The sequence below is a fragment of the Scomber scombrus genome, chromosome 22 (genome assembly GCF_963691925.1).
Source record: "Scomber scombrus chromosome 22, fScoSco1.1, whole genome shotgun sequence".
Classification (NCBI taxonomy): domain Eukaryota; kingdom Metazoa; phylum Chordata; class Actinopteri; order Scombriformes; family Scombridae; genus Scomber; species Scomber scombrus.
Window position 1 is genome coordinate 3,392,624 of NC_084991.1, and position 27,219 is coordinate 3,419,842.

Genomic DNA, 27,219 nt, shown 5'->3' on the forward strand with positions numbered 1-27,219 from the left:
TATGTCTTTATTTATGCTCATTTGTACAGCAATGTTCTAGTTTTAAACACTAGGTTTTGAAAGCAACTTTGAAAACATTTAGTCTCAAATGAAAAAATAAACTTGCTAGAGAGGCATGTTGATTGAAAATTCAAATGAAAAGTTGATGGTAAAAGTAGAAAATGGCATCAAAGAGCAGATACAGGCTACAGAGGAAGTGATTTTCACTCCGTATGTGGAGTTGAGTGGGATCATGCGATCTGAGTGACGGGGCACTGCTCGGGCTGGTCCAAGAACAGCGTCTGAAACATGTCGTTATAGAAGGAGGGGTGGTAGAGGCAGGCCCGGGCACAGTCCGGGCTGAAGTTCAACTCCAGGATCTGAGGCTGCATGAGCCGCTCACCTGACACAGGGTTAAAACGCACACAAATTAGATGATTTGGACGATTAAACACAACAGAGACAAGTGCTATAAAAAGTGGTGTTAGAAGGTATTATTTATATACATGTACAGTACACTTAAATGACAATAAATATGCAAGGGTTACATAAAAAAATCTAAGATGATTGGTTGGATTTGTGGCAGGTTAGGGTTAGGATTTTTAGATTACCCTAACCCAACTGAGCCACTTTATACATCCATAGTATAACCTCTAAAGTTGCAGCTATCAGACTGAAGCTTAGTAGTGACCTTGAGTGCTTTCAGCTGATAGAACTGATTGGATAGAATGGTAATAAAGTAAATAAAGTAAGCTCAAAAAGACAAGAGAGTAGGACGAGGAGAATGGGATCACTCTAGGTCAAACTAATGTAATATGAATTCCTCTCAAGGGTGTTGAGAGTGAACAAAGGTCAAGAACGCATTCTGCCCGAGCCCCCTACCTAACAGAGTATGTGAGGTTGAAGACACACTGAAGAGTCACTTTTTAAGATACTACATATTTGTGATGAACTGCGGTTAACCTCATTGAAAACTATTGCTTAGATGTGGCGGTGTGGTGTTATATTTTTTATCTCTGGCAGTTTAGAACTGTTATCGCTCAACTGGGATACACCTGGCTGGATTCTCAGGAAACAGGATCTTGCTTGCTCTGTGCATGCATAATTTGTTCACCTTTTTACATTTTTTTAATCTGTTTAGATATAACCAATGAAATACTTTGATGTCGTGTGATTGGTGATAGGACCAAAATAGTGAAGATACCAGAAGTCCAGCTGTATAAAAGGAGATGTAACTAGAGTTGGCTTTTTAGTTTTTTGAGTTTGAACAGATTTTTAGCTTAGTAATGTCTTTCTCTGGTTGAGATATGTGGTATTTTGCTTATTGTGCTGAATGAAATTATGTAGATCATTTTTGATCTACTGAAAGATGGATACCGCTTATCTTTTTTGTCTGTTTCTTCATTCTTCCAAGGCTCTTCAGCTACATTTGCTGTTAGGCCCCCTGCTTTCTAATAATTCTCTAATATGTTAACAATACCCATCTGTGCCCCTCAAGAACAGCGGGGAATAGGAGTAGAATTGATATGACCGGAGACACAGTATTGGTGGAAAGCCTAGAAGGAGGAGTATACAGTACCTACCATGGTGCTGGGGCTCTCTAGCAAATTTCTATGAGAGGAGACCACTTTGACATATACTTAGTTCACTGATAATAATAAGCTACTGTGTTATTATTATTTTCTTAACAGGTTATTAGAGACACTGGCCGGCTACTACATAACCTAAATCCAGCCTAGCTGATAGGCACGAGGTAGCGTAGTAGTCCTAACTTGAGAAGCATGGCCGTACTTATGAACAGTTAAATCGCACCAAACAAATAAGATTGGGACTTCATTGGACCGGGGCACAGGCTCCTAAGCTTGCGTTAGATTCTGGATTCCATCAGAACCAGTTAACAAGGGATAAACAGTCAAATCATAATCGCACTAATTCCCTAAAGCATCAAGTATAGCATTGGCAGATGTTTCTATGTTTCTATGCTGATGAATTAAGTATAGAACTAATCATTACCATTTTCCCCCCTGCGCCACTTGAGCATGAGGTCTACGGCATAGATTGCCCGGGATGATGGGTAGGCACAAACACCGTATGGAGCCGGTCGAGATGAGGCTGCCTCGAAGAGCTCCTTGAACGCTTTAAATACCTCCGCCTGTGAGAACGAATGAAAAGAACATAACAGGCTAGTTAATCGGAGAGAAATGAATGATTAAGGAAGGAAAAAGCTGAAATAAAGACAATGTCCTGTGGTTAAAGCTCTGAGATACTGGATTCCTCTGGGGTTGTGGTTGTGGTGATGACCTTGATCTGACCCAGACTAACAATGGCAAGAAGTACATGCCAGGAACTAAAATGGGAATGATGGCACCCATAGTTCTTTAATTCCTCTGGAAGTTCCTAGAAAAGTTCCTGCAGTCATAAAAGGTTAATGTTCACACTTACTTCCACCTCCTTCCATGGATGCTGGGGGTACTGCTTCTCAAACATAGGGATGAACTCATCATAGTGCACCTATAGACAGAGAGACAGTGATCCTTCAATGAATACTAATCCAAGTTTTGCAGACTTTGGGAAAGTAAAAAAGCAACAAGTGTTTGAGTTAATCATTTTAATGTATGATTTCGACTGTTTGGCCTGTGCTCTTGTGAAATGTGGTCTTTGCTATAGTGAAGAAGTTTATTGTTTTGACCACTGCCTATAGGTCTATAGCTCTGTGTATCCTGAGGAATGCTCATGTTAACTACATTAAGGGGTGTGGTGGTCATTAGGTTCCTGCCCTGTGTTAAGATAAGGTAAAGGCTTGGGGTCTTGGAAAGGGCAGAACATGTTAAACTGTTAGTTGATCATTTACAGCTGAAGGCTACACTTTATGTCCAGGGGGATGTGTGACCCTTGTACGAAACCACTTTTGGATAATAAATAAGCATATATGCAAATGTATTTCTTTGTGGCTATTTGCTATTGGCTGTAGTAATATAAGCTGACATATTTGACCAATCACAGATGAGTTATTTGTTCCTTCGGAGACTGTAATAGGTTAGGTTGGTTCTTTACTTGTTGAGATGAGCTGATGTCACTCTGTGTGTATGCTGTCTCCTTATTGTACAATAATATTTGTTGTGTATTATTTCATATTTGTTTTAGTGTTTTCAGACAATTTCCACAACAGCTGCATGTCATACTTATTATTTATATGTTTTTTTGCCATCATTTTATAGTTAGCGGTTCAGATAGCCAGGAAACACAAGGAGAGGATGTGCAATGATATGCCACAAAGGTCTCAAGCCAGAGTGGAAACCAGAAATGATATGGGGGCCATCATAGGTGTCAATATATACATTGGTATGAGACATTAAATGTCATTACCATTTCAGTCAACCAATAATGAATGAAGACAGACTGATTTTAGAATAGAAAGTGTTAGGAGGAGCTAATTGAAAAGTACCTGCTTGAGCTGCACACCTTCTGCATAGTTCATGACAGTGAAGTGCTTTTGGTAATCGTCAAAATGGTCCAAGGAGAAAGGTCTAGAGAGGAGAAAACAGAGACAAAGTCCAGGCATGAGAAAGGGATGAGAACAGTTACACTTACATTATGTGTTTAGCCAATTGTCAAGTTGCGTTGCAGCAAAATTTGAACCAGATTCAGTTTAATTTTGCCAGATTTCTCTGCTTTGATACACCCACTGCATCAATGCACTGCCCTGATTCAAATGAATAAGAGGGGTGCATTTTTTTCAAATAAGGCTCAAGTCATTCTGAGACTACCTTAGTCTTTTTGTCCTGAATGCAAAACCTATATCTGTAAGTTCTTGCCATAATGACTAAGACATACTTCAGAAGTTCAGATGATATTTTTTTAAATGAATACATGTAGTAAGGAAAAGGCTTAGTTAAAAAAATAACTTGAGAACCATGCTCTGAGGTCACTACCAGGTTCTGCTTTTGTAAATTCCACAACAACCGGTGGCAACAAGCTTTGGCAAAAAAAAAGAGCCACCTCTGACCTCTTCTTGCAACATCAGATGCCACAAAAACACACAACACAACACACACAACAGCAGACTTACGAAAAGATTTGTAAGAGGGTGAAGAACTAAAGCAGGTGTTACACCCACGACTAGAGAGAAAGGTCAGAATGAGGAAAAGTGAGGAGGAGTAAGAAGAAGCTGGTCTGCTGAGTCATTTCGGTATGTTTATGCACGTACATTATATATGTAATACCTGTTAGCAAAGCGCAACCAGAAGACATTGTAGGCATAGAGACGTAGAGGCTGCACAGAGCGTAACATCAGCATGTAGCGGATGTCCATCTTCACGTCTCCCACCTCCTCCCTGTGGAACAGCACTGGATCTTCAAGGTACTTACACACCACCTGGAAGACAAAGGCACACACAAAGTTAGTGGCCACAAAACAATAAAATGATCTATTTTGTAAATTAAACTGGGATACATTTCAGCACATAAAGCTTCATTTACATGAGCACAATTGGTAATAATAACTTTATTTGTAGAGCAAATACAACAAAAGAAATTGCATTCACCAATTGCTTCACATTAAAATGACCTAAAAAACAGCATAAAGCAATGTAAAAAAGAAAAGAAAAAGAAAGAATGTAATACAAGATGGAAAATAAAAATGGTGATAGTGTTACATAGTTAAAGTAGATAAAAAAAGAATAAATAAATACAAAATCAAATAAAATAACATTATAAAAGAAGTTCAGTAGGCTAGTGCATCAGTGTAAAGATGACTGTCCTCCCCATTAAAATTAATCGTATATATCACCTTTCTCTATAATTACAGCCTTACCTTATTAAAGAAATTAAGACCATGCCCACATCAAGTCAGCTAAATCCATAAATGCATCTTTTTCTCTACATTTTGGTCCTCTGTCCAGACTAAATCTGCAACTTTCTACTGTGAAAACCGATATTGTAATCAGGTTAATATATTTTAGTCATATTTAACCATTCTGTGACCTTAGGAAAGTGTGTGAGAATTAAAAGTAAGTTGTTGTGCATGAGAAAACAGAGAGTATAATGTACAGATCTGACAAAGGAAGGGCCTGGATTCACAATGCAGGACCAAAAACTCTTTCCTGGCATGTTTACTTTAAATCTTGTAGACTATGCTTCTCCTAGAATGATGGGATGATACTGATTGGTCAATATCACAGGACTATCTAATTAATTTAACACTTTTATTTTCTTCCAGGAGAGTCTGTGTGAAAATATACCCACCCGTCTCCCTATGACGCTCTTCTTTACCTTCTGCCTTTAAGTGAGGCCATAAGGCACAGCTTTAATAATAAACACATATGAATTCTGATGTCAGTTCAATAAGCTGAATGTGATTACTGTCAAGATTTGGCTTTTTTTGGTAGCTGGACCACAATACTGAAGATCAGTGAATTAATCCTGCTTTGAGGATGCAACACATAAACACATAACTGTAACAAAGCATACCACGAATAAAGCACTCTCTGTATTTTGGCACAGGATGTGTTCTTTTTAAACTGGTACAGAACGGTGTAATGTAGTCACCAACACAGATATTGTTATTTGACTGTCATGGTAACAGTAGTTGGCACAGGATGTGGTCTCCATGTCTCTTAGGCTATAATACACCCGATATGTTCTGAGGTTGGTCCATGGTCTGAAGTTCTGCTTTTGTAGATTCCACAACAACCGGCGACAACATCTTGTTTCCACAAACAGAGAAGTTTAGCAACTGTGGTTTAGCTGTTATGGCAAGAAACTCACTAATGTAATGAGATGTTACATAACTCCTGATCTTGAGGAAAATGAGAGGGCTGCATCTTTTCACATAAGGCTAAAGTCACTCTAAACACTGCCTTAGTCTTTTTGTCCTGAATGCAAGACCTATATCTGTATGTATATATTTTAAAAGTTCTTGCCATAATGACTTCAGACATCATTCATCACTTATCATCATGTGGTAAGGAAACGGCTTTGTTAAAAAATAAATTGAGAACCATGCTCTGAGGTCACTACCAGGTTCTGCTTTATTAGTATTCCACAACAACTGGTGGCAACATCTTCATCTCCATAAACAGAGAAGTTTAGCAACTGTGGTATAACTGTTATGGCAAGAAACTTACTAGTGAGATGAGATCTTGAGGAAAATGCTGAACATCCACCCATTTTGCATAGCATTTGTGAGTTTAGTCAGCTTAAAGTGGATTTGACCTTAGTCAAGCTTTCATCATGATTGGGGAAGTGTCATTAAAACTGAATTATCGTTTGGTTATCTAACATAACCTCAGTTCTTAGAGTAATATGAGCGAGGTGTCTCGCTATGGGATGCAGCCTCCTGCAGCCCTGATGGAAGCATTTATCTCAATCCGCCAATTTTGATTGGCCAGTGAAAGGTGTTCATCATATAGTGTGCGCGGATAACACTCCCTTAATTCAAAACCTCTTCTCACCTGAGAGCTTATCTCATGTTGGAGCTTTTCACTAGCTTAACAGTTCACCAGACAGATCTTGCTAGCTTCCGTCACCGGACGGCAGTTTCATGCTCTGGCTTCTGCCTTGTCCGTTCACACCAGATCGTACCGGTAAGTATTTTTCCAGCCCCTCCACGGCGGAATTCCTCTCGGCTCCCCTCCACAGACGCTCAAGTCGGTCGAGCTAAGCTTTTCTCTGCTAGCACTCCAGCTTGTCGGCGAGATGGCGACCGCTAAAGATCCTCACACCAGAGGAGACTCTCAGCTCTGTTGCTGCCGGAATACAATCTTTCCCGGGTCCTGTGGACACTGCAGTGTTTACGGTCAAGAGCCTCAGATGGTGAGGTGTGAGCAGCTCTGAGCTCCCTGGTTTCCCGAGGAAGACGTGCTGGAAATTGGCCTCACAGAGGATGACGATGACGCCTCGTTCCTCATATCAGAGGAAGAGGAGGAAGACGACATCTTCAAGGCTCCAGCCCCGGCTGAAAAGCCGAAGCTGCTCACTACCAACAGGGAGGACGGCGGGGTGATCTCTCAGCGCTCTCTCCATCCTCACTGCCTACCAGGCAGAGCTGTTTGGGGCGTCTTCTGATGAGCAGGACCCTGACGCGTGGAAGGAAATGGCGGTCATCGCGACCCTCATCATTCAGGAGCAAGCGAGATGGCTCAGCCTCGCTAACTTGACTGACAGGGAGCGGGATGACGTACTGGATATGCCAGTCGTCCAGGGGGGCATCTTCAGCTCTGCCCCTGGGATGGGCATCACCATTCCCGGGGAGCAGAGCGACGGGCCCCGCTGTTCCAGGGGGTTATTTCCCTGCGCTACCGCAGGAGGGCGTCACAGCACCGCTGTTGGGACCTCCTGTGATAGATCAGGGGCTGCAATATGCTTCTCCACTTTCTCTCAAACGGGAAAGTTGGAAAGCAACCGCAAAGCCACACAAAAGTCCAGTGTTGAAAAACTGCTGACTCATCTGAAAAAGCATCCATCTGCTGTGACGGTTACCGAGGGAGACGGAACTGACGCTAATAACCAAACAAGTACGTCAACATTTGGAACGGCTCCTGGAAAGTGTGACAAAAGTCTCAGAAAAAAAAATTTACGAAAAATCTCTCATTGCCAACATGATTGTAAAGGATATGCTCAGCGTTTTTTATGATGGGGAGAAAAAAATCCATGCTGTTATATTTTTAGGGTTCTTTAAGCTTGTAAGATTTCTATAAAGAAATTAAGGCTGATTATCATTTAATTACTTACAAGTGTGTGCAGATAAAGCTGATTTGTTATGAATATTGAAAGTTATTTTTGACGCATCATCTATTTAGCCGCTGTGAATGTCTGCATGCAGCAAACATTCGATTAGTCGTAGGTTGTACCCACTGACTAGTCCACCCTGAAAAAATGGGCTCATGCACAACCCTAATCGTGATGTCTGCTGTTATAAAAAATTAGGATTATGATGTAAATCAGATGTCTTGAAACATGCAGTGTGTGTTCCTATTTTTATATGACTGTTCTTGACATTTGATACTTCTTGTTTTACCTAAAAACTGAAGTTACTGTAGCAAAAAGTAGAAGGTGCCAAAAGGTCAAGAGGCAGGGGGATTGTTGCCTGTTTCCTACTGATTACGGGAACTGAGAAACCGTTACGTGCTATCTATGTCTGCCAGTTGTGAGAGGGGGCTGGGACCGTCCGGCATAAAGCCTCTCTGATCACGCTCAACGAGGAGCCTTTTCTTCTGTAACTCTTGTTGTTGCATTTGTGAAACGCTCCGCTTGTACAAGCAAAATAAATTCAACCTAGATCCTGTTATTTCGAATCAAGTCTCCTTTATTAAGGGTAAACCATTTAATTCTTATGACATCTGCCTATGTGTGTGTTGGTACCTTTGGTGTGCTCTCTCTCTGTCTGATTATGTAGTCCAGGTTGTTGGTGATGTGTGTGTCCAGTCCACGAGCCAAGTTCCATGGCTTACAGATCCAGTGGTTATCCTCCCCCCTGAAACATGCACCGAGACACCTTTAGAGAAGCTGTCAAATGTCGAATGCCAGGGACCATCCAACATACAACATGTTGTCAGTAAAATACCAATGTAGTAGTGTTACGATTACAAAAAACAAACATGATTCCAACCTCTGTCGTCTCAGTTGGTAATCCTTGACAAACTGCGGCAGCTCCGTCTGGAGGTTGAAGGTCTCAGGTAGCCAATCAGGTGATGGGCCTCCTTTCACTCTCCGGGAAATGGCAGCCAAGCAGTCCTTCACAGTGACCAGGCTCTCACAGGGAAACTGGTTCAGCATGACATGAGGTCGCTCCTCGCTCAGCTTCCTGTCAGATAAGAAGAAGGTTGGAGTTTCAGAAAACTAACAACTGATTGTATCAACAAAAAAAGGGTCGGGGTCTCCTTTTTTGAGAGTTCAGACAGAAAGTGGAGCGAATTTAAGGCGTGATGTTATTACATATAAAGTCAATGCAAAGATGTGAGTTGACGTCAATTCGCTGGGGTTTTTGCAAATTGATGCAAATATGCAAAAAACTGGTGTGTATACATTGATTCATAAATGTAAGCAAGTCATGTTTCAATGTTTTTTCTGAGTTCAGTCAGAAACTGAACTGAACACAAACACACTTCAATACACACGATTGGTGCAACCGATACGGCCGAAATTACTGGTACCCTTGCAAATTATTAAAATATTGCACCATTCACCCAGAACAACGTTGAAATCAAAAGATATCAGTGCATGTCTATGTTTGGGTTTGCAGTGGAACAAAACAAAAACGTAGTGAAAACAACTGAACTCATGCTTATTCTACAAACATATCCTAAAATAACCTGGACACAATTATTGGTACTCTTTAGAAGTCGTAAGAAATAATGGATTTGCAGTGATATCTAAAGCAGACTATTGTGTTTTAAGTTATATCACAGGTGTTCTCAATCTTATAATCACTCATGCAGTCAGTTTAAAAGGAGAAAATGACTCTCTACTGTTTTTGTACCACTGGATCACATCGAACATAAAAAAACAGAAGGAAAACCAGAGAGTGGTCTAAAGACATTAGGAAAAAGGCAATAGCCAATCATGGTCAACGTAAAGGTTACAAGACCATCTCCAAACAGCTTGATGTTCCTGTGACAACTGCCTCCAATATTCTTAAGAAGTTAAATGCCCATGGATCTGTAGTCCAATAGATGCGGACCGAATCTAGTTTGCTCGGGAGCTCCATAGAAAAAGCCCTGAATGTATATTTACAATCCCTTATATTCAACTGCAGTTTGGGTGTTGTTCTGATTCTGCAAATTTATTGGTTAGTTGTTGTTATTATGGTTCTTTTTGGGGGTCAGCCAATCAGCTATGGGCATGTCATATATTTTGGCAGTTTTCTGTGTAAAGGTCTAGAATTCTTATCATTCTATCTTTTTGTCTATCGCCTTTTAAAAATAGCTATGTGTCTGGATTTGCTTCCTGCAAAGGAGCTTACTGCTGCGCTTGGACTTCCTGTTAAATGGTTTCTATGCACCTGCAGCTCCGTACTGTTAGCACTTCCGGTAACTCGGTATTCACACTTTTGACCTTCTGCCAAATACGTCTTTTTGGCCCGAGTGTGAATTTTCATATCTGCATTATCACGTCAACACCCGAACTGACAGTGATTAACCACGTCATGTCCATGTTCAGCATCAGTTTAACACAACACTTGATTATTAAGGTTTACATAACTTCACATGAGCTAGTGAGAATAACTGTGGAAATGACAACATGCGCAGATAACAGTATTTAAATGAGGCTTTTGTTTCTTAATGGAGAGTTTAGATGAGCAGAAAGCCCACAAGTACTAAATGAAATCTGATGCCATGGAATTAGAGATTCTAGTGGAAGAGGTTAACAAACACATTGTTGAGTAACAGCAAAAAATAAATAAATCTGAATATTACCAGAAGGTATTTGTGACAAGCATTTGTTGTTGGTTAAACCAAAAATATTTCATTCCAAAAACATTAACAGGGGTGTAAAAAAACCTGTTGTCTGGGTATTCTGTCATTGTGCCTCCGTCTCCTCCTCACCACGGCAACAGCAGTCATCTGCATGTAGCGCGCAGCAGTTTAATACCTTCCAGCTGCTAAAGAATGTGAGAGAAAGCTCTAGTGTATTGTAGTGTATATGTTTCATTATCATGTTGCATTACTATTCAATCATGATAATTGCATTTGGTAAAAGGTATACTGAAGATTGAGATGTATGGTTAAGAATGAACTGTGTTTGGTTAACACCTGCTTGAGTTCATGTGATTTAATATGCTCTTACTAGGGATGTCCCGATCCAGCTTTTTGCACTTCCGATCCGATACCGATATTGTAGCTTTTAGCATAGGCCGATACCGATACCGGCCGATCCAAGCATGTATTAAAGATTAAAGATATTTACTTATTTTGTTGTTATACTCATGTTGAAAAGGGTTTTACTCTTAAGAACAACTAGCCAACTTAATTAGGTTAGTTTGAATAATCCACAATGGTTGGTAATGAGAAGCTGACCTGTTTATTCTTAACAGGGTTAAATAAACACAAAATAGACAAAATAATAAATAGTCAATTAACCACACAAACTGAATTGGCATCAGTGCTCTGCTCTTGAACAACAAGAGTGTAAACCCAGGCTTAAAAAGCCATCAGTGCAAACAATATTGTAAACTGTATTAAAAAAGCAAAACACACAAAAAAGCTGAGTAGAAAATAAATAGTGGGATGCTGGACAGGTCGCTAGGTGTGCTGAAAAACGCGCACCGGATTTGGGGGGAAAAGCTGAAAAAACTGGAATAGATTACCTACATCGGTGCGCTGGAAAACACGGACCGGAGTTTTGAAAACAAACTGGATCGGGAATCCGGATCGGGATTTTCCCGTGCAGGCCGATCCGATATTGATATGCATTTTCTGCTAATATCGGCGGCCGATCCGATCCAAATATCGGATCGGGACATCCCTAGCTCTTACTGATTGAATTCACTACACTGTAACCCATAGATGAGAAATGTAAAAGCACCAAAAAAAAAGATGTGTGAAACATGCAAGCAAATATACTCATTTTACATTATTCTTTAAAAATGCAGTAAGAGGAAAACAAAACGTAATATTTTAAGGTTGAAACATTGTTAAAAAATCAATATCAGAAAGATTGAAACATCATGGTGTATTTTAAAGAAAGGGACTGTTTTAAAAAAGAAAAACAAGTGAGAATAGTGGTGTTGCAGAGAGTTTGTGTGTAAAAGAAAAAAAGGCCAATATGAGCCAGGATCACTGTGGAGAATAGAGAGGGCCGGTATAGACCAATAAGGGGATGATATATTGTGGAGCAGAGAGAATGAGGGACTAAGCGTCAAGGTCAGGATTTGAGATAAGCACCAGAGCACCTAGTTCCGTTAACTAGTGAAAAATGCATAAAATTTGTGAGGTTTTGTATCCTTTTATTAATCAATTTTAATCAGACATAATGTAACACCAATAAGTTTTTGTTTATCATCAAATAATATAGAGCCAGACAGAGTGGTCATTGTGGTTTGAAGTGATGCTGTGTGATGCAGACTCAAGAGTTCACTAGAAGGCTAAGACCTTTAATTCAACTTAATGAGACAGAAGAGAGAGTATATCTTCTCTTATCAGTAAAGCAAAAAAAAGGCCATGACAGCTGATCTCAAGGAGGAAGAAAGCAAAACAATACGAGACAAGAGCGGAACAATTTATGCACCTCGGCTGTTCCATAGGAGGATTGAGGGCAGCTGTGGGCCCATTTAGAGGAAGTGGCGCCAGATACATCAGCTGTTTTGACAGATCCAAGACCCGAAACAGCAATAAACTTAAAGCATAGGACATGACCACATATGATTTGGCAAAACCCCAAAAAGAACAATAAGCATCCAGAGTGGGCCAATGGGGATGTAGCACATAGCATCACCCAAACTGCAAAATAAGGAATTAAAAATGCATAAAAAAAATTACAAGATTACAAAAACTAAGATAAAGAATAACTAAAGATTAAAAGAATAAGATAAGGTGACAAAAGTAAGAATGTGTGTGGTGAAGGAAAGAAAAGATGGGCAGAGCAAAACCTGAAGCGAAGCGATGCCGGCTTCGGATGGGGGGGCAGCTTGTTTTTCTCCTGGGGAGGGCTTGTGTGTGAGCCAATCAGATTCATCACAGCTACTTTGAGGATCTAATTTCCAGCTTTTCAATGCATACTAGAACACAGTAACACAGGATGTATCATTCTGGCATTAATATGACATCAGCTTGATTCATCAAGCTGCCCTTCATTAAAACCTGAAAAGGATTATCAGCTCTATGTAATGCATCTCTCAGACCTAACCCATTCACGGCCATCTTTGGAGTCGCACCCATGGAAATACATATCACAACTACACAAAAGAGAGCAATAGCATTCAGTAGCCTCGTAGCGCGCAGGTTGATCTTAATGAACTGGAAATCCAACAAATGTCCACCTTTTAGAAGATGGATCCAGGAGGTACTGTCTCTGCTCCAACTTGAAAAAAATCAGACATACATTGAATGGGTCGGATGACAAATTTGAGAGGGTGTGGTCTCCATTTATTGAATATGTGAAGAAGTTACATTTCTAATAGATCATGTCATCTAGACATCTGACTGGTCCACCGATAGTGTACTTCGTACTTTTCAGGACACACAGAGGGGGAAGTCAGGAATGTGCAGTGTCTTTTAATTTATGACAGTGGTTTGTGTGACTCTAAACTGATGCTAGAAAAGGGGAGTGAAGTCTCTCTGATAAGTTTTGACATCCGAAGGAGACACCAAAATCTGTCTTTCGTTACTTTTATGTAGTTCTTGTCACTTTTGGTTGCTCCATGGAATGTTAATGGATCTTTGTTTGTCCAAGAGAGAGACCGTGTCAGTCTCTATATCAAACCTGGTCCAATTTAGTCATCTCAAGGTCAAAGGTGACTCTGACCAGATGATGTTCTGAGCCGAACTGATGCTGTGTCGGCTACAGTATAGTGATGTCACGAACGAGCCGGTTCAAAGAGCCGGCTCTTTTAAGTGAACGATGGGAGCCGGCTCCAGTCCAGTAATACAAAGCAGAATGATATGATCTCTGCTCTGTTACAGGTGCTCCATGCATTCAGTCAGTGACTGAATGTCATGTTCGTGCTGTGCAACCAATCACCTGAGGATAGACAAGGATCATACCACTAAGCAGGGAGGGGCGGGGCTGGCGGTGCACTCATAGAAGGTGCACTGAACAGGAGGGAGAGAGGTGACAGTAGAAAAAGAAGCAGCATTTGGCTACATTTTAACAGCTGTCAATGTCAATAGCAGTCCTGTTTTAAAAAAAAAAATTCTATGCTTAAAGTCCGTGTAAAGTAAGAATAAATATTAGGGATGCTCGATATTGACTTTTCTGCCGATATTCCGATATTCCCCAACTCTTAATTTTCGATACCGATATCACCCGATACCGATATTTGCAGGCTTTTTACACCAAAACTATTAGTTAACAACATAACATAACTACTGTTGAATTAACACATTATGCCTAATTTTATTGTGATGGCCCACTGGATGCAAACATAAATGCAACATGGCTTTCCAAATGTAAACACTGTCTGTGCAAAATAAGAGAACAACTTCAATTTAAGTTATGGAAAAAAGTGGCATAATAAATATGGCACTGCCGTATTTATTATGCCGCTTTGCAGTAATTACAAATTTACTATCCGTAGGGACCACTTGGAAATAGTTCCAAACCACAGACATAAGCCCCGTTTATGGAGGCGGGACCTTTTATAGGAACGTCCTCTCACTCGGTCCTCTCAGCTGTTGTGTTTCCATAGCAGAGTAGAACCTAGATAGGACCCACCGGACTCTGCAGAGGCGGCTCGCCGAAAGCATAACAGAGAAAATGACAACGAGGAGGTAAACCTTCTGTTTGTGTGTTCATGTACATGGCGGTGGACGCTATGAACTTGTTAGCCACGGTTAGCTACGGTTAGAGACTCACGAGGCTAGCGTGTTGTTGTTGTTAAACGTCATCAAGCGCGTGCCGGTAAACGTCCCATGCTGCGTTCATGCAGGCTCGGAAATGCTGAAGCCTACAGAACAATATCGGTTATAAAAACCTGATACCGATACTTCCCGGTATTACATTTTTAAGTGAATATCGGCCGATAATATCGGAGGGCCGATAATATCGGACATCCCTAATAAATATGTGTTCTGAGTTTGACATACCACAGAAAAGTGTGTTGTTAACCACCCTGCCAAATTTGAATGCTTAAAAAAAATCGCCAAATATATGAAATTAGGCTTCAAAGTTGTGTAAAAACCAGCATCTTTCTCTTCTCCCAAACGCTGTGGGAGTGCCCGCCGAGTTCGCTGAAACCCCGCCCCCTACCAAGTGTCACCTGTCAATCAAAGTCACCACCTCTTTTTTGCGACTCAGAAAATCAGGAAAAATGAGAGGCTGAGAAACAATTTAAGGCTCTATCTCCACAATTCAGTACTGCAAAGTTATCAGCCTTTTCACATGTTTTCTGTAACCATTTTCCAACATGTATAATATGTTTAGAAGTAAATCAATGAATTGACTTCACACAGACTTTAAGTTTTTACATGTGTTTCTATCTGCTTTGTGTAGTAGAGTGGTTCTACAAGCAAGTCAGTGCATTCATTGGGTCGTTTCAGAGTTACAAGGGTCTGTAAATGCAATGAAAACAATTGGCTACAGCAATTTATTTGTTATAAAAATTAGATTTATGATGTAATTCAGATGTCTTGAAACATGCAGTGTGTGTTCCTATTTTTATATGATTATTCTTGACATTTGATACTTCAAAATCAAAATCCTTGAGAGACATTCCTGCAGGTCTGCTGGAGATGTGGGAGAGGTGCTGTGTGTGTGTGTGTGTGTGTGGGGGGGGTGAAAACCCATTTACTGTATTATATCTAAATGCTCAGGTTTCCTAATGGTAACCATACATTTTGTAACTGTCACCAGTGGAGCCTTGTGGTCTGAGAGTGTAAAGGGAAACAGAGCTCAGACACTGGTGATGATAGGTGATTGGTTGTTTGGTGATTCCTGTGGAGGAAATTCATTTCTTTATCTGTATTTTCTCAATACATGTTATTCTGATCAACTGTATAATTTGAGACAGCTAGGACAAAGTATGTTTTGATTGAACTGGTTAAGTTAATAGCTTGAACCCAGAAAGCAAGCTGAAACCCAGACACCTGAAGTCAGTGAACAGAGTTGAACTGTCTGTGCAAACGGACATTGGACTGTGTACGTGACCAGAAGCAGGATCCTTTCGTCATCAATCTACTATTAAAGTCGGAGATTTCTACTCAACAGTGTCCAGTCTTCTCATGAGTCTTGAGGCTGTGAGAGCTGCGCCCTACTTCGGCCGAGTGGTCTGTCTGTATTGCACGAAAGCCGTTTTGGGTTGTATGCATAATTTGATTCTGATATTCTGTAATACATCTGAGATTGCTCTCAGTGTTATTAGTGAGTTTGTAAATTTCTTGTCCTTTCACCACACAGAGCAGAGCTTTTGCCTCTACAATTCCATTCAGTGATCTACACATGTTTAGGATTCTTGTGTGGGAGAGGGGAGATGTTTTATTGTCTGGGGTCAAGAGGTCGAGAGAATTATGTTCTCTCTCTGCTTGAGTTTTGTTCATCATTTATCGATCAATAATCTACCTTAAGGATTCATTTTTAAATAATGAAGTCTAAGAGATTATGTCCCATTGGCGGATGAGCAAGGGGAAAATCCTAATGTAGGTTGAGGTCATGTGGTGCCTGCCAAGGAGGATGCTCACATCTGGTTGAAGTAAAACAATGAGACACACACATAGAGGAGACACATAAGGTGTATGGAAGCAAATAATTGTCATAATAACTAAGAAAATATCAGTAACCGAATAAGAGTAACTGAGTAAGATTTAATCACTACTGAATACTTGAATTTCACTGAAATATTTGACTTTGAAAACCATCTTTCTGAATTTTCACAATTCCAGAAACTTTATTTCCAGCACAACTGTATTTTAGGGGTTCTCAAATTCACATAGAGAATTCATGTGTCATCCATTCCTTATGTTCAGATCTCGATTTTAGCATCTGAATATCACAAAGCGTATTTGAGCTACCGGTTTTACAGCTTTGCGACTTACTTTCAATTTTTTTGATCTGATTTGATCTAAACGAACAACTTGAATACAGATTTTTGAATATCAGGGAGGTCTGAATTCGACAAACCCTAACATATTTATACTAGAAGTATTTCAAATTGAACAACATGAAAGTGACTATCGAGATTTTCAGACCACGTCAATTCAGAAAGATTATTATATTATTATTTATTATTATTACAACATTATAATATACAGTTGTCAGTAAACTGCAGGTATACATATATTATATTGGATAGTTATTCATTGTCTATTTCAGTTGTTGTGATAGGATGAGTTATGCAAATACAGAGAATGGAAAGACTCAGTGTCATTTAACCAATAGCATGCAGTTAATATTAAGTGCAGAACTTCCGTTAACTGCAAACACATTCTGTCCCTCTCTACTGATGCTGTGATAATGAAAACATCCTAATCACTTCCTGTTTGATAAAGTAATGATTTTTTTTATCTGCCCCTCCTGTTCCCTGCAGACTCACTCATAGCTGCTCAATTGATCTGATTGCAAGACAATAGGCTCTTTAACTCACTAATATATACACTGTATACATACAGGTAAACACTGCACAGCTGGTAGTAGAAGCAGTATTAGTGGGTTAAGAGACAGAGACCTTAGGACAGCAGGACAGCTGTAAGAAAAATGCTTATAGCCTACAGCTTTGTTAAAAGAACACATTTTATTAGGTCAGTCTGCCCTTGTTAGTCAAGGACATAACGCTCATGTGATTCTCATCATTTTCTTTTCTACTATACATGGTGTTTCTTGTTGTCTGCATGGGGGAGAGAAGACAGTTTTGGGACCGCATCCAAAAGGAATTGTTGGCAGCAAAACCCCAAAACCAACACACAGACATAGTCTATGTGAAATGATCCTGCTCCTAGATAGGCGGGTGTGCTGCATGCAGACACTGTGTTTGCAGCACACAAACATGCAAAACATCACTAATTAAAGGACCACAATGTGAATTCGTATTGTGATGTACATTATAAAAAAGTAACAATGACGTGCCACTCTGTATCAGAATCAGTCAATCGGCTATTGCATCGGCTATCAGCTATTGCGCTGTGGCAGAGACACACAGTATGAACACAGATCTGAAGCCTATAAGATTCACTAACTTTGTTGTTTTTCCACTGGATGGAACAGAGGATGATGCTTTGTTTGACTCTGGGACTGACAGTCTGAGGACAGTGAGCTTGGTGAGACTTACAACACAGTGACAGCTGTGATGAAGAGTTTTTGGGACTCTAGTAAGCAAACAGATGCACACTGTATCAAATATGTAAAGTCACTGTGTTCTTTTAAAAGATTTAATTAAAACTCTACTAACCTGAACCCAGTCTGAGTTCATATACCGGTCCAGTTCAGTTAAGGACCATTAACCATTAAACTGACACACTGTTTCAGGTGTATTGATTGTGTTTCAAATAAAAGTAAATTGAAAAAGTTTTGGAGTATAAATGAATAACTACTGATGCATTCAAATAAACCAGTCTTTCCCCCCGCATGACATCCCCCAAAATAGACTTATACACTGTTTTTTTTTAAAGGTAGGTGTTCCCTTTTTATACCCCAAAAACTGCTGAGGTCTGTGGTTTTTGTGGAAAAGTACCTCAATCCCTCATACATTTGACACAGGTATTTCCTGTCTCATGTCCAAATATCCTGGCTTTTTTTTTATTTTTTCATACAAGACACACTTGTTTTCTCTGCCCCTCCAACACAGTCTACTGTTCATCTTGTTCACTCTCTCACTCTTGTAATAGCGCTCTGCATCTGGTGCTTATCTCAAAGCCTAACCTTGATGCTAGTCCCTCAATATATCATCCCCTTACTGGTCTATACTGGCCCATTCTATTCTCCTCCACAGTGATCCTGGCTCATACTGGCCTCCTTTTTTTCTTTTACACACAAACTCTCTGCAACACCACCATTGTTTTTCTCCTATTAAAACAAAGTCCCCTTCTTTAAAATACACCATGATGTTTCAATCGTTCTGATATTGATTTTTTAAACAATGTTTCAACCTTAAAATATTACGTTTTGTTTTCCTCTTACTGCATTTTTAAAGAATAATGTAAAATGAGTATATTTGGTTGCTGACGCATGTAGTGAGTCTGTTACTGACCTGTAGTCTTTGATGTGATTGTAGCCCCAGATGACGTCCGCCTCCTCCTCGTCCTCTGTGAGCTGGAAGCGTGGATGTGTCAGGTTGTTGGTTACTTGTGACATTTCAGAGTAAACCCTGGAAGCAAAAAACGCACGAAAAAAGAAAAAAAAAGAAAAACATATATTTAGACTTTTTTTTTTTATCATCAGTTTTTGATTTCAATGATTAATGTTAGTTTGATTATTACTAAGTTGTGAGTGTAATACGCTCAAATGGGGGAATGTAATGGGAATTCTTATTATTCATCTTCTCTGATACTCAATCGTAAGCATTCACTGTCTCAAAGTCATATGATTAGGTGTGTGTGTGTCATAATCTGCTAACCACGACATCACTTATGTTCAAATCTACTGATTAACCATTGTCCTGATAGTACAACACATTATGACGTGTCTATTGTGCTGACATTGTTCTGATGGTAGAAGATCCTCCTTTTTTACAAGATAATAAGTATAATTATTATATATGATCTGACAACTGCTCTGGGCTCATTCTTGCCATCTCACGCTCCAGACAGCAAAGAGTCATTAACTTTTAATTACTTCCTTTTTTTTCGTCGTCTTCCTGTCCGGGACGTGTTTGGACATCGCAAAGCACGTTTCGTGTTTATTGAACTTTTGGCTTTTTTAAGTTTGCTACAAATCCTGCTGTGGGTTCATATGTGGATGTATGACACTGGATTCATGTCAGAGGTGTATTTCATAAAAAAAGATCACGTCGCCTCACTTATACGGCGGCTGTGTGCTTACTTGAGGATTTTGTCTTGGGGCACAGTGTGAGGTTGGATTTCTGCTGGAAACTGCTCCTTGTTTTCTCGTGCGATGGCCTGGAGAAACGCACATAAACGAGATTTTATAATATAATAACACAATGAAAATATACACACATACATATTTCCTTATATATATATATATATATGTATGATTATATATCCCCAAAAGTACCAAGTGTTATAAAAATTAGGATTATGATGTCATTCAGATGTCTTGAAATCATACAATGTGTGTTTCCTATTTTTACATGATTGTTTTGATACTAGAGAGAGTTCAACTCTATGTGTGATGGAGGGTCAGAGACAGGTCAGGAAGTGGTACTTCTGCTTGTCTACTGATTAAGGGAACTGAGGAACCGTTATGATGCTATCTATGGAATATGTCCGCCAGCTGTTGAGAAACCGTTATGATGCTATCTATGGAATACGTCTGCCTGTTATGGGAGGGGGCTGAGATAGCCTAAGTAAAGAACAGTATAAAACCTCTAAATCCTGTTATTTCGAATCCAGTCTCCTTTATTAAGGGTAATTAAATTAATTCTTATAACACCAAGGTTCATATACATAATGAAATTCAATATACGATTCATATATACAAAAATAGTTATGTCTCAGTTTTACATAATAGGAATAGGAATGTGATAATATTTAAATATCACTGCAGCTTTTCAATGAGGAGATGGGCGTTACAGCTGAGATCTGCTCTTTAAGGGGAGCTGTGGAGCGTTTCAATATGAATATCACTATGGAGCAATGTCCTGATGGGTGGGTTTGAAATTCAAGCGGTTGTTTTTGGTGACACTTGAACAGGACCTTGAAATTCCAGCCAAAATAAATGTTAACATTGTGTTCTTAGTCTGTTCATTACAACAATGGCAAAGGTTACAAGGTCCCTTCAAGGTTTTTTTCCATGAATATTTCGGCTTACTCTAAATACTAGTTGTGACTATTTGAGTATCTATTTATAATAAAGGATATATTAGAACATCCTCAGTTGGCGTACAGTACATTTGTATACATCATGCGAGAATCACAGGACAAATGTGTCAGCTGTCAGACTGTACACTCAGCACTGCTCCCAGTAAACCTCAACCCCCCCACCCCCACACCACCCCTGGACAATTACACACACTCCACTTTTAATGTCCGATGCTGTGTAATATTAGTATTTCATGTATAATACTGATTTCAATTCAACTGTGAAATATATATATATATATATATAATATACATATATTTTGTCTTCACTTTATGTGCAATAACAATATAATCTCTGGTACATTACCACTCAATACCAATATAACTGTTGTGCTGTAAACAATGCAAATAATGTCACAATCATTATTATTATCTTCTTCCTCCTGATGATTTTTCAAGACTCTGTTCAGTTCAGACACAACAACAATAATAAATAAACAGTGATATAAAATACATGATCTCAGCATACAGCACAACCAAACTTGATAAGAAACAATCACGATGGACCATCTGCCCTTCTCTTGAACCTCGGCTGCACACATGACAGCCGGACTGGTGGGAAGCCCGGTGCAGTACAATTACATTATATATGAACAGTCACTTACTAACAAAACTTATAGGGTTTCTTTTAGTATGTTAAATTTAATCTTAAAGGTGGCAGACTTTTTTTTTTCTTTCTTTCTCTTGTTTTTTTTTTTTTTTTTTTTTTAATTTCCTCTCTCTTTAACCGTGTATGTGTGTGTATTATGTGTACCCTTGGGTGGGTGGATGGGATAGGGGCTGTTGTTTGTATAATTGTACTGTGAAAACTCAAAAAAAGAAAAAAAAAAGAAACAATCACTATCGGAATAAAAGTAGAAGTATCAAAAGAGTCTCGCCACACTAACAGTGCATTTAGGGGTTGTACAAGTTAACGGCAGTGGAACAAAGGAACATTTGTACTTATTTGTTGGTGCTCTAGATAGCTTTTATCTCCATCCAGACGGCAGAGGAATGAATTCCTCCAAAAGTGAGTAAGATCTGAAGAATGTTTGAACAACTGATAAGAGTCTGATCGACCAATTTTCATTAACTATATGATCTTTCATGCGTAGTATCTACACAATTCATACATATTTCAATGATAACTACATAGTTCATACATGTTTCAAAAAGTGTGATATTCATTTTCCAAGGATGATATTCAAGGTTAAAATGTGTCACTACTGTTGTTGGTTGAAGATAATAGAATGATTGAGATTGTATGGAAGTTAAAGCAGATCAAATGTATGTAATTTCATTTCTATAAAGAATGACAAATATGTTGAAAAGTTATGTTTGTGTCCTTGCTCACCCCAATAAAAAAATAAAATGTGTCACTACATGACTCAGCTCTGAGGAAACGGAAAATGCTGAGGATGCAAAAAACATCATTAGTTTTGGCAAAAACAGCTCATCATGGCGGGGGAGGTACCTAGAAATATGAGAATGACTAAGAATGGCCTAATTCAGTTTATTTGCACTCTGTTATTACTTTTTAGTAAACCTATTTCATTTGTCTGAGTGATTTAATTCATAGTAATATTATATATATATATATATATATTATATTATTAGTTATTTTTAATTACCTGTGGGTGTAAATGTGAGTGTGAATGGTTGTCTGTCTCTACTCATGATTGGCTAACAACCTGTCCATGCCCAGCCTCTCGTCCAATGGTTCAGCTGGATTGACTCTGGCCCCCCCCCCCCGCCCCACAACCCTCTATAGGATAAGCTGAATAAGAAATGGATGGATGGATCTTACAGTGTTTCTCTAACTGCTGAATCATATCTTTCTGTTGGGGAATAGTGTGTGTTGTTGTTGGTGTTTTAATCACACACACTTCTAAGATACTCTATTTGCAAGATGCTAACTTGGATTCTGTGTATTTCAGTGTAAGCATGTCTGGGACTGTCTGATATATGGTGTTCTTTACCTCTTTAAAGCTGCAACATGCTAACACTAACTGAACAGGAGCGGTGATTTATCCTCACCTCATAGTACGAGTCTCTGGGCTCCGCGGTGACACTGCTGACCCCATCTAGATCGGTCGGTTTCCACGGTAACAGACGGCATTGCCTCACCAGGGGGTTCGTCTCTCCGTATGTGTAATCACGAGTTACTTCGTCTGTGGAAATAATGATACGCTGCAAATGTAGATCTGCTTTATTTGACTGCAGCAAAGGAAACTGTCATGATTACTATCTGTGTGTGTGTGTGTGTGTGTGTGTGTGTGTGTCTGCTCTCACCTCCTTCCTGCAGGTCCTGCAGAGGCCACAGCACGGTGTAGGCCAGCTGGTCCTGTACATAGAAGAAGGGAGCCATGCCACAGCTTGGCTGATCGGAGTGCTGCACCTGGGAGCCGAACTCATCCATGACGTACCACACAGGAACCTTCTCCTCCGCTGACTGCACATGACAACACAACAGGAAGAGAGCAGTGAAGCCACAGACAGATGACAACCAAGTCCACACTGTTCTTATACATATAAATACATGTGTGAGACTTCTACAAATTGTGATGTTTTTACATATACAAAGAGATAGATTGTTGATGTTCTGGCTGTTAACCATATGAGGATGTGTAATGGAAAAATGATAAGATATAGCTAATTACTTTTTGTATTTTTTAATTGGTTGTCAGAGGTTTTATAATACAGCCACAAGAGTTTTGCTTCCTGACACAGTCAAAAAGAAAAGAAAAAAAAGAGACAAGTAAATGAATAAGTAAAAAATATAGAAATAAGTCAAAATGAATAACCAATTTAAAAATAAATAAATAATAACGTCTACATAAAACATAGACCGAAATTAGATAGCTCCCAGGTTTAAATCAATTTCCATCAGAATCATCACCAATCAGGTGTCTCCATTATGAAGAAGAGTCCTTTACTTTTCCTGTCATTTACAGTCTCAGAGCTTCTTTGTCTGCTTTTATGGCGAATATTGAGAAGAAGTAAAACAATAAATGGAAGAAATATTCTGTATTTCATTGGCCTTTCAAGATGACTGATAATATATGATAGGGTTCCTGTTTCCATAGAAGAAGTGTTCCATCTGATGACCAGACTTTCTAACCAAGTCTGGTCCACACCAACCTTGTTCCTCTTTTATTCAAAGAAGCAAATTGACTAAAATTAGATTAGATAGATTAAATTAGATGGTAGAAAGATGGTCTGAGTCTAAGTCTAAGGTCTAAGTAAATACATATTTCCTCCTAAACATGGAGGTTCTGCCCCTGAGTGAGTGGACGAAGCTTCGGGTAAACAGTGAGAGACGGTGTGAGAGCACCACACAGGAAAGGAGGTATGGATTGAAGGAAGGTGGATCATGTTTTCTTACGTACCCCCTGGGAGATGTGATAAGTCTGGTTGTACTTCCACATCAGCTCCATCACCTGCTCGACCGTGTCCGGATCGGGCGCCTCACCGTGGAAGTCCAGCCCCATGAGGGCGGCCATTCTGGACAGCAGGCCGGGGATCTGCTCCAGCTGCTCACGGGCGTGATCCACGCGGTACGTCCAGGCGTGATCCACCAGGAAAACACTGCAGGCAGCACAGGAGTACAGAGAGGTTTGAAATTCATTGAAAATAAATCACGTTTCTGAAAATGAAGTCGACAGTGAAAACATCAATTTAATTGATTATAAACTGCAACAGGCATCATACAAGACAAGATGATTATAAGTGATTAGAATGACCAGCTGTGACTATTACTGGTGTCATTACTGTCTCTATGAGTGATCTTCTCACAGATTCTAGTCTTCCACTTTGATGAAATATGTCTATGACACCTCGACAGCTCGGATCCTCTACCAGAGGCCTGGGAGTTTGAGGGTTCTGCAGTATCTTATCTGTTCCTAGGACTGCTTTCTTCTGGACAGAGACCTCCGATGTTGTACTTGGAATCTACTGGAGCCACTCTCCCAGTTTGTGGGTCACAGCCCCCAATGCTCCAATTACCACTGGCACCACTGTTACCTTTACTCCCTACATCTTCCCTAGCTCCTCTTTCAGCCCTCACACCTCAGTACTCCACCATCAACCACTGTGACCTCAATAATGTCATATGTCAGAAAGTACAGGAGGCAGATGAATTAAACCAGACTCCCAGAGGATAGCCGAGCCCTCTCGAGATAACAGGACTTTCTTTCATATGCACCAAAAGGAATACAAAGGTGTGGATTAATCTTTCAACCCACACAAACTCAGAACCTTCCCCTCCTCCAGACTCCAAATGGCAGAGGATCAAAGTAACTGGACACATCCCAGGTTCCCTTTTCCCTCTGTTAGTGTAATGCATTCCAATGTCTAAATGCTGAAGTATTTATGTTAATTGCTAATTAAACCGATATGTACTTTAGCTCACGGTTTATCGTAAAGACTATAAAAGTGGTTAGTGAGACAGACGGATGCTTTACTTTGTGTGACTTCTGTCTCCTTATTGAACAATAATTATGTCATTAACATGCTTTTGTTTCTGTGTCTGTATTCAGTGTTTTAGCAGCAAATCAACAGCTATTTTTTCTATGACTTGTTATTATTATTATATCGTTGAAACAAGAGAGAGTTGTGAATTTTCATAAGGTTGATACCACTACAAAGCTTTCTCTATTACCAGTCCTTTGTATTTAGTATTGGTAGGTATATGCTGCCCTCAGCTGGACAAAACTGAACTGAACTACAACTTTTTTTTTTTTTTTTTTACGGTTATGATTTGATTTTAATGTAGTTTAGAAAACTAATGACAATGAAAAACAATGTTTTCACTTATTAAAGACTAAAAACCCAATTGTCGTCATTTTAAAATGTTTTTCATAAAATTTTGACACAGTAAATACATGTGTCACACTGTCACACTGTCACATGTAAAGCTACTAAGTAGAACAGCGACTGTAACTGTTCGTAAGTATTGAATTTAGAATACAACCATACATTTGCTAGTTGTTTTTTCCCCCTCCACACCAAACTTCACTCCCAAATCCCTCCATTAAAGGGGCTATTTTATGCCTCTAGCGCCCTCACCTGGTCGGGTCTGATGCTTGCAGTCCACTGTCCCGGGTCACAACCACTTTACAGCCAATCACTGCTCCAGGATTGTCTTTCTTCTTCTCCTCCTCCTCATCCTCATTCTCTGCCTCGTCATCTTGTTGGATTTGCATGATTCCGAAAACCTCCCCAGCATCATAAATCTATAACATTTTTTTTTTTTAAGAAAAAAAAGAATATGAGTTCTCTTGTGGCATTCCAGACTCCATTGGAAATTGTCTGAATTTAAAGTTTACTTGCGTGTCATTTTCAGCACACGCCACTAACGAAGCTGCTTTAACACGTTTAATATATTAGACGTAATAACCAATTATATAATTAATTACTTACTCAATTGCATGCCGAATTTACCACAGAAGTATATACATTTATTCTGAGTTCATAGTTGTGCTCTATCCAATGTACACATTTGCAAACAATGAATGGAAAATTAAACCATCACATTTTTTTAACGGAGTTTGGCATGATCAGAACAGGATGCGCCAGAATGCAAAAATCGGAGTTTTTGAACAGGATATTAAGTTGTAACATACAGATAAAGTGGCGTTAATGTGACATAAAGTGCAAATTATTTCTCATGACTTTATAATAACTTCATTTTAGAGTAACGTTTACACACCTCGCTGGTGATTTTGTGATGGAGGCTCCTCCAGTAGGTTTCTGGTATTCCTGAGGACTGCAGGGCTCCAGCGTGCAGGGCCAAAAAAGCTCTGTACTCTTCATTATCATCTCCATTCATTATTATAGTGTTTGTGTTTGTTGACATGGATATAGCAAAATGTTCCTCACGTGGAGGCTGCCAGGGCAAACCCGGAAAAGGGAGTGTGACAGCTGAGCAAGCGGTGCATTGTGGGAGAGATTTAAAGGGCGCCATCTACTTTCAACTTGTGCTACTGTGCTTCATTTTTATTAACATGGAAGAGAATAAAAGTAAAATAAAGATTAAAATTTGGAGGATAATTATTAACAATTATTGACAATGAATAATGTTGTATCTGCTAAAAGGGAACATGATTGTTGACTATTATCTGCTGATGATAATCAAAACTGAGGGCATTATGTTAAAGGAAGAGATGTATGTCATTCTACACTTACTGAGTGAACAAGCACATTTGTGATCTGATGAAATATACCACACTTTTATTATTTTAAGAACATTTTAAGAAAAGCAACTGAACAGCATTGAAATGACCTGTGGTGAACTCTGCTTAAAAAAACTGAGGTCTGAGTTTCTAAAACTGATGGTGAATGAAGAATATCACACTCAGAATAGCCCCAAATATTAGAAGCCAAAATGCGGAGGCTGCACAACAATAATAATTGGTGCCAAGGAGTTAAGATAAAGTTGTTTTGACAGAAAGATGATTGGATGAATCCACCTGGCTGCACTTTCCCACGGACCACAGCAGTATTTGGGGTATAAAAGGGGACACTTATCATGAATCATTGTATCATTTCTGTATAGACGCTGTCTGTGTGTGTTTTGCTGCCGGCAATAAAACTCTACTACATTCAGCTGGATGACTTCTGCTGATTTTTGATTGAA

The 27,219-nt window shown here is 39.4% G+C and overlaps 1 protein-coding gene across 2 annotated transcripts; it reads right to left on the reverse strand.

Moving 5' to 3' along the window:
* ttll12 (tubulin tyrosine ligase-like family, member 12) lies at positions 1-26,473 on the reverse strand. Of its 2 annotated transcripts, XM_062443814.1 has the most exons (15): positions 26,293-26,473; positions 25,650-25,816; positions 23,972-24,170; positions 22,875-23,034; positions 22,620-22,753; positions 19,603-19,679; positions 18,812-18,928; positions 17,802-17,864; positions 8,588-8,782; positions 8,341-8,452; positions 4,203-4,354; positions 3,425-3,506; positions 2,422-2,490; positions 1,993-2,131; positions 1-382 (listed from the first exon to the last, which is right to left on the reverse strand). In XM_062443814.1, the coding sequence occupies exons 1-15, from the start codon at positions 26,437-26,439 to the stop codon at positions 231-233; spliced, it is 1,965 nt and encodes a 654-aa protein (XP_062299798.1). In that variant the 5' UTR covers positions 26,440-26,473; the 3' UTR covers positions 1-230. The 2 variants fall into 2 exon arrangements, with proteins under 2 accessions (XP_062299798.1, XP_062299799.1); XM_062443815.1 differs by lacking the exon at positions 17,802-17,864.
* Between the last annotated feature and the right edge of the window lie 746 nt (positions 26,474-27,219).

Coding starts and splice junctions, on each gene's coding strand:
- ttll12 (XM_062443814.1), bottom strand. CDS start 26,439: ATGTCAACAAACACAAACACTATAATAATGAATGGAGATGATAATGAA. Junction 18,929..19,602: donor CCCCAAGACAAAATCCTCAA/GTAAGCACACAG, acceptor TTTTGCTTCCAG/GGTTTACTCTGAAATGTCAC. Junction 8,783..17,801: donor TCCAGTGGAAAAACAACAAA/GTTAGTGAATCT, acceptor CTTATCTGACAG/GAAGCTGAGCGAGGAGCGAC.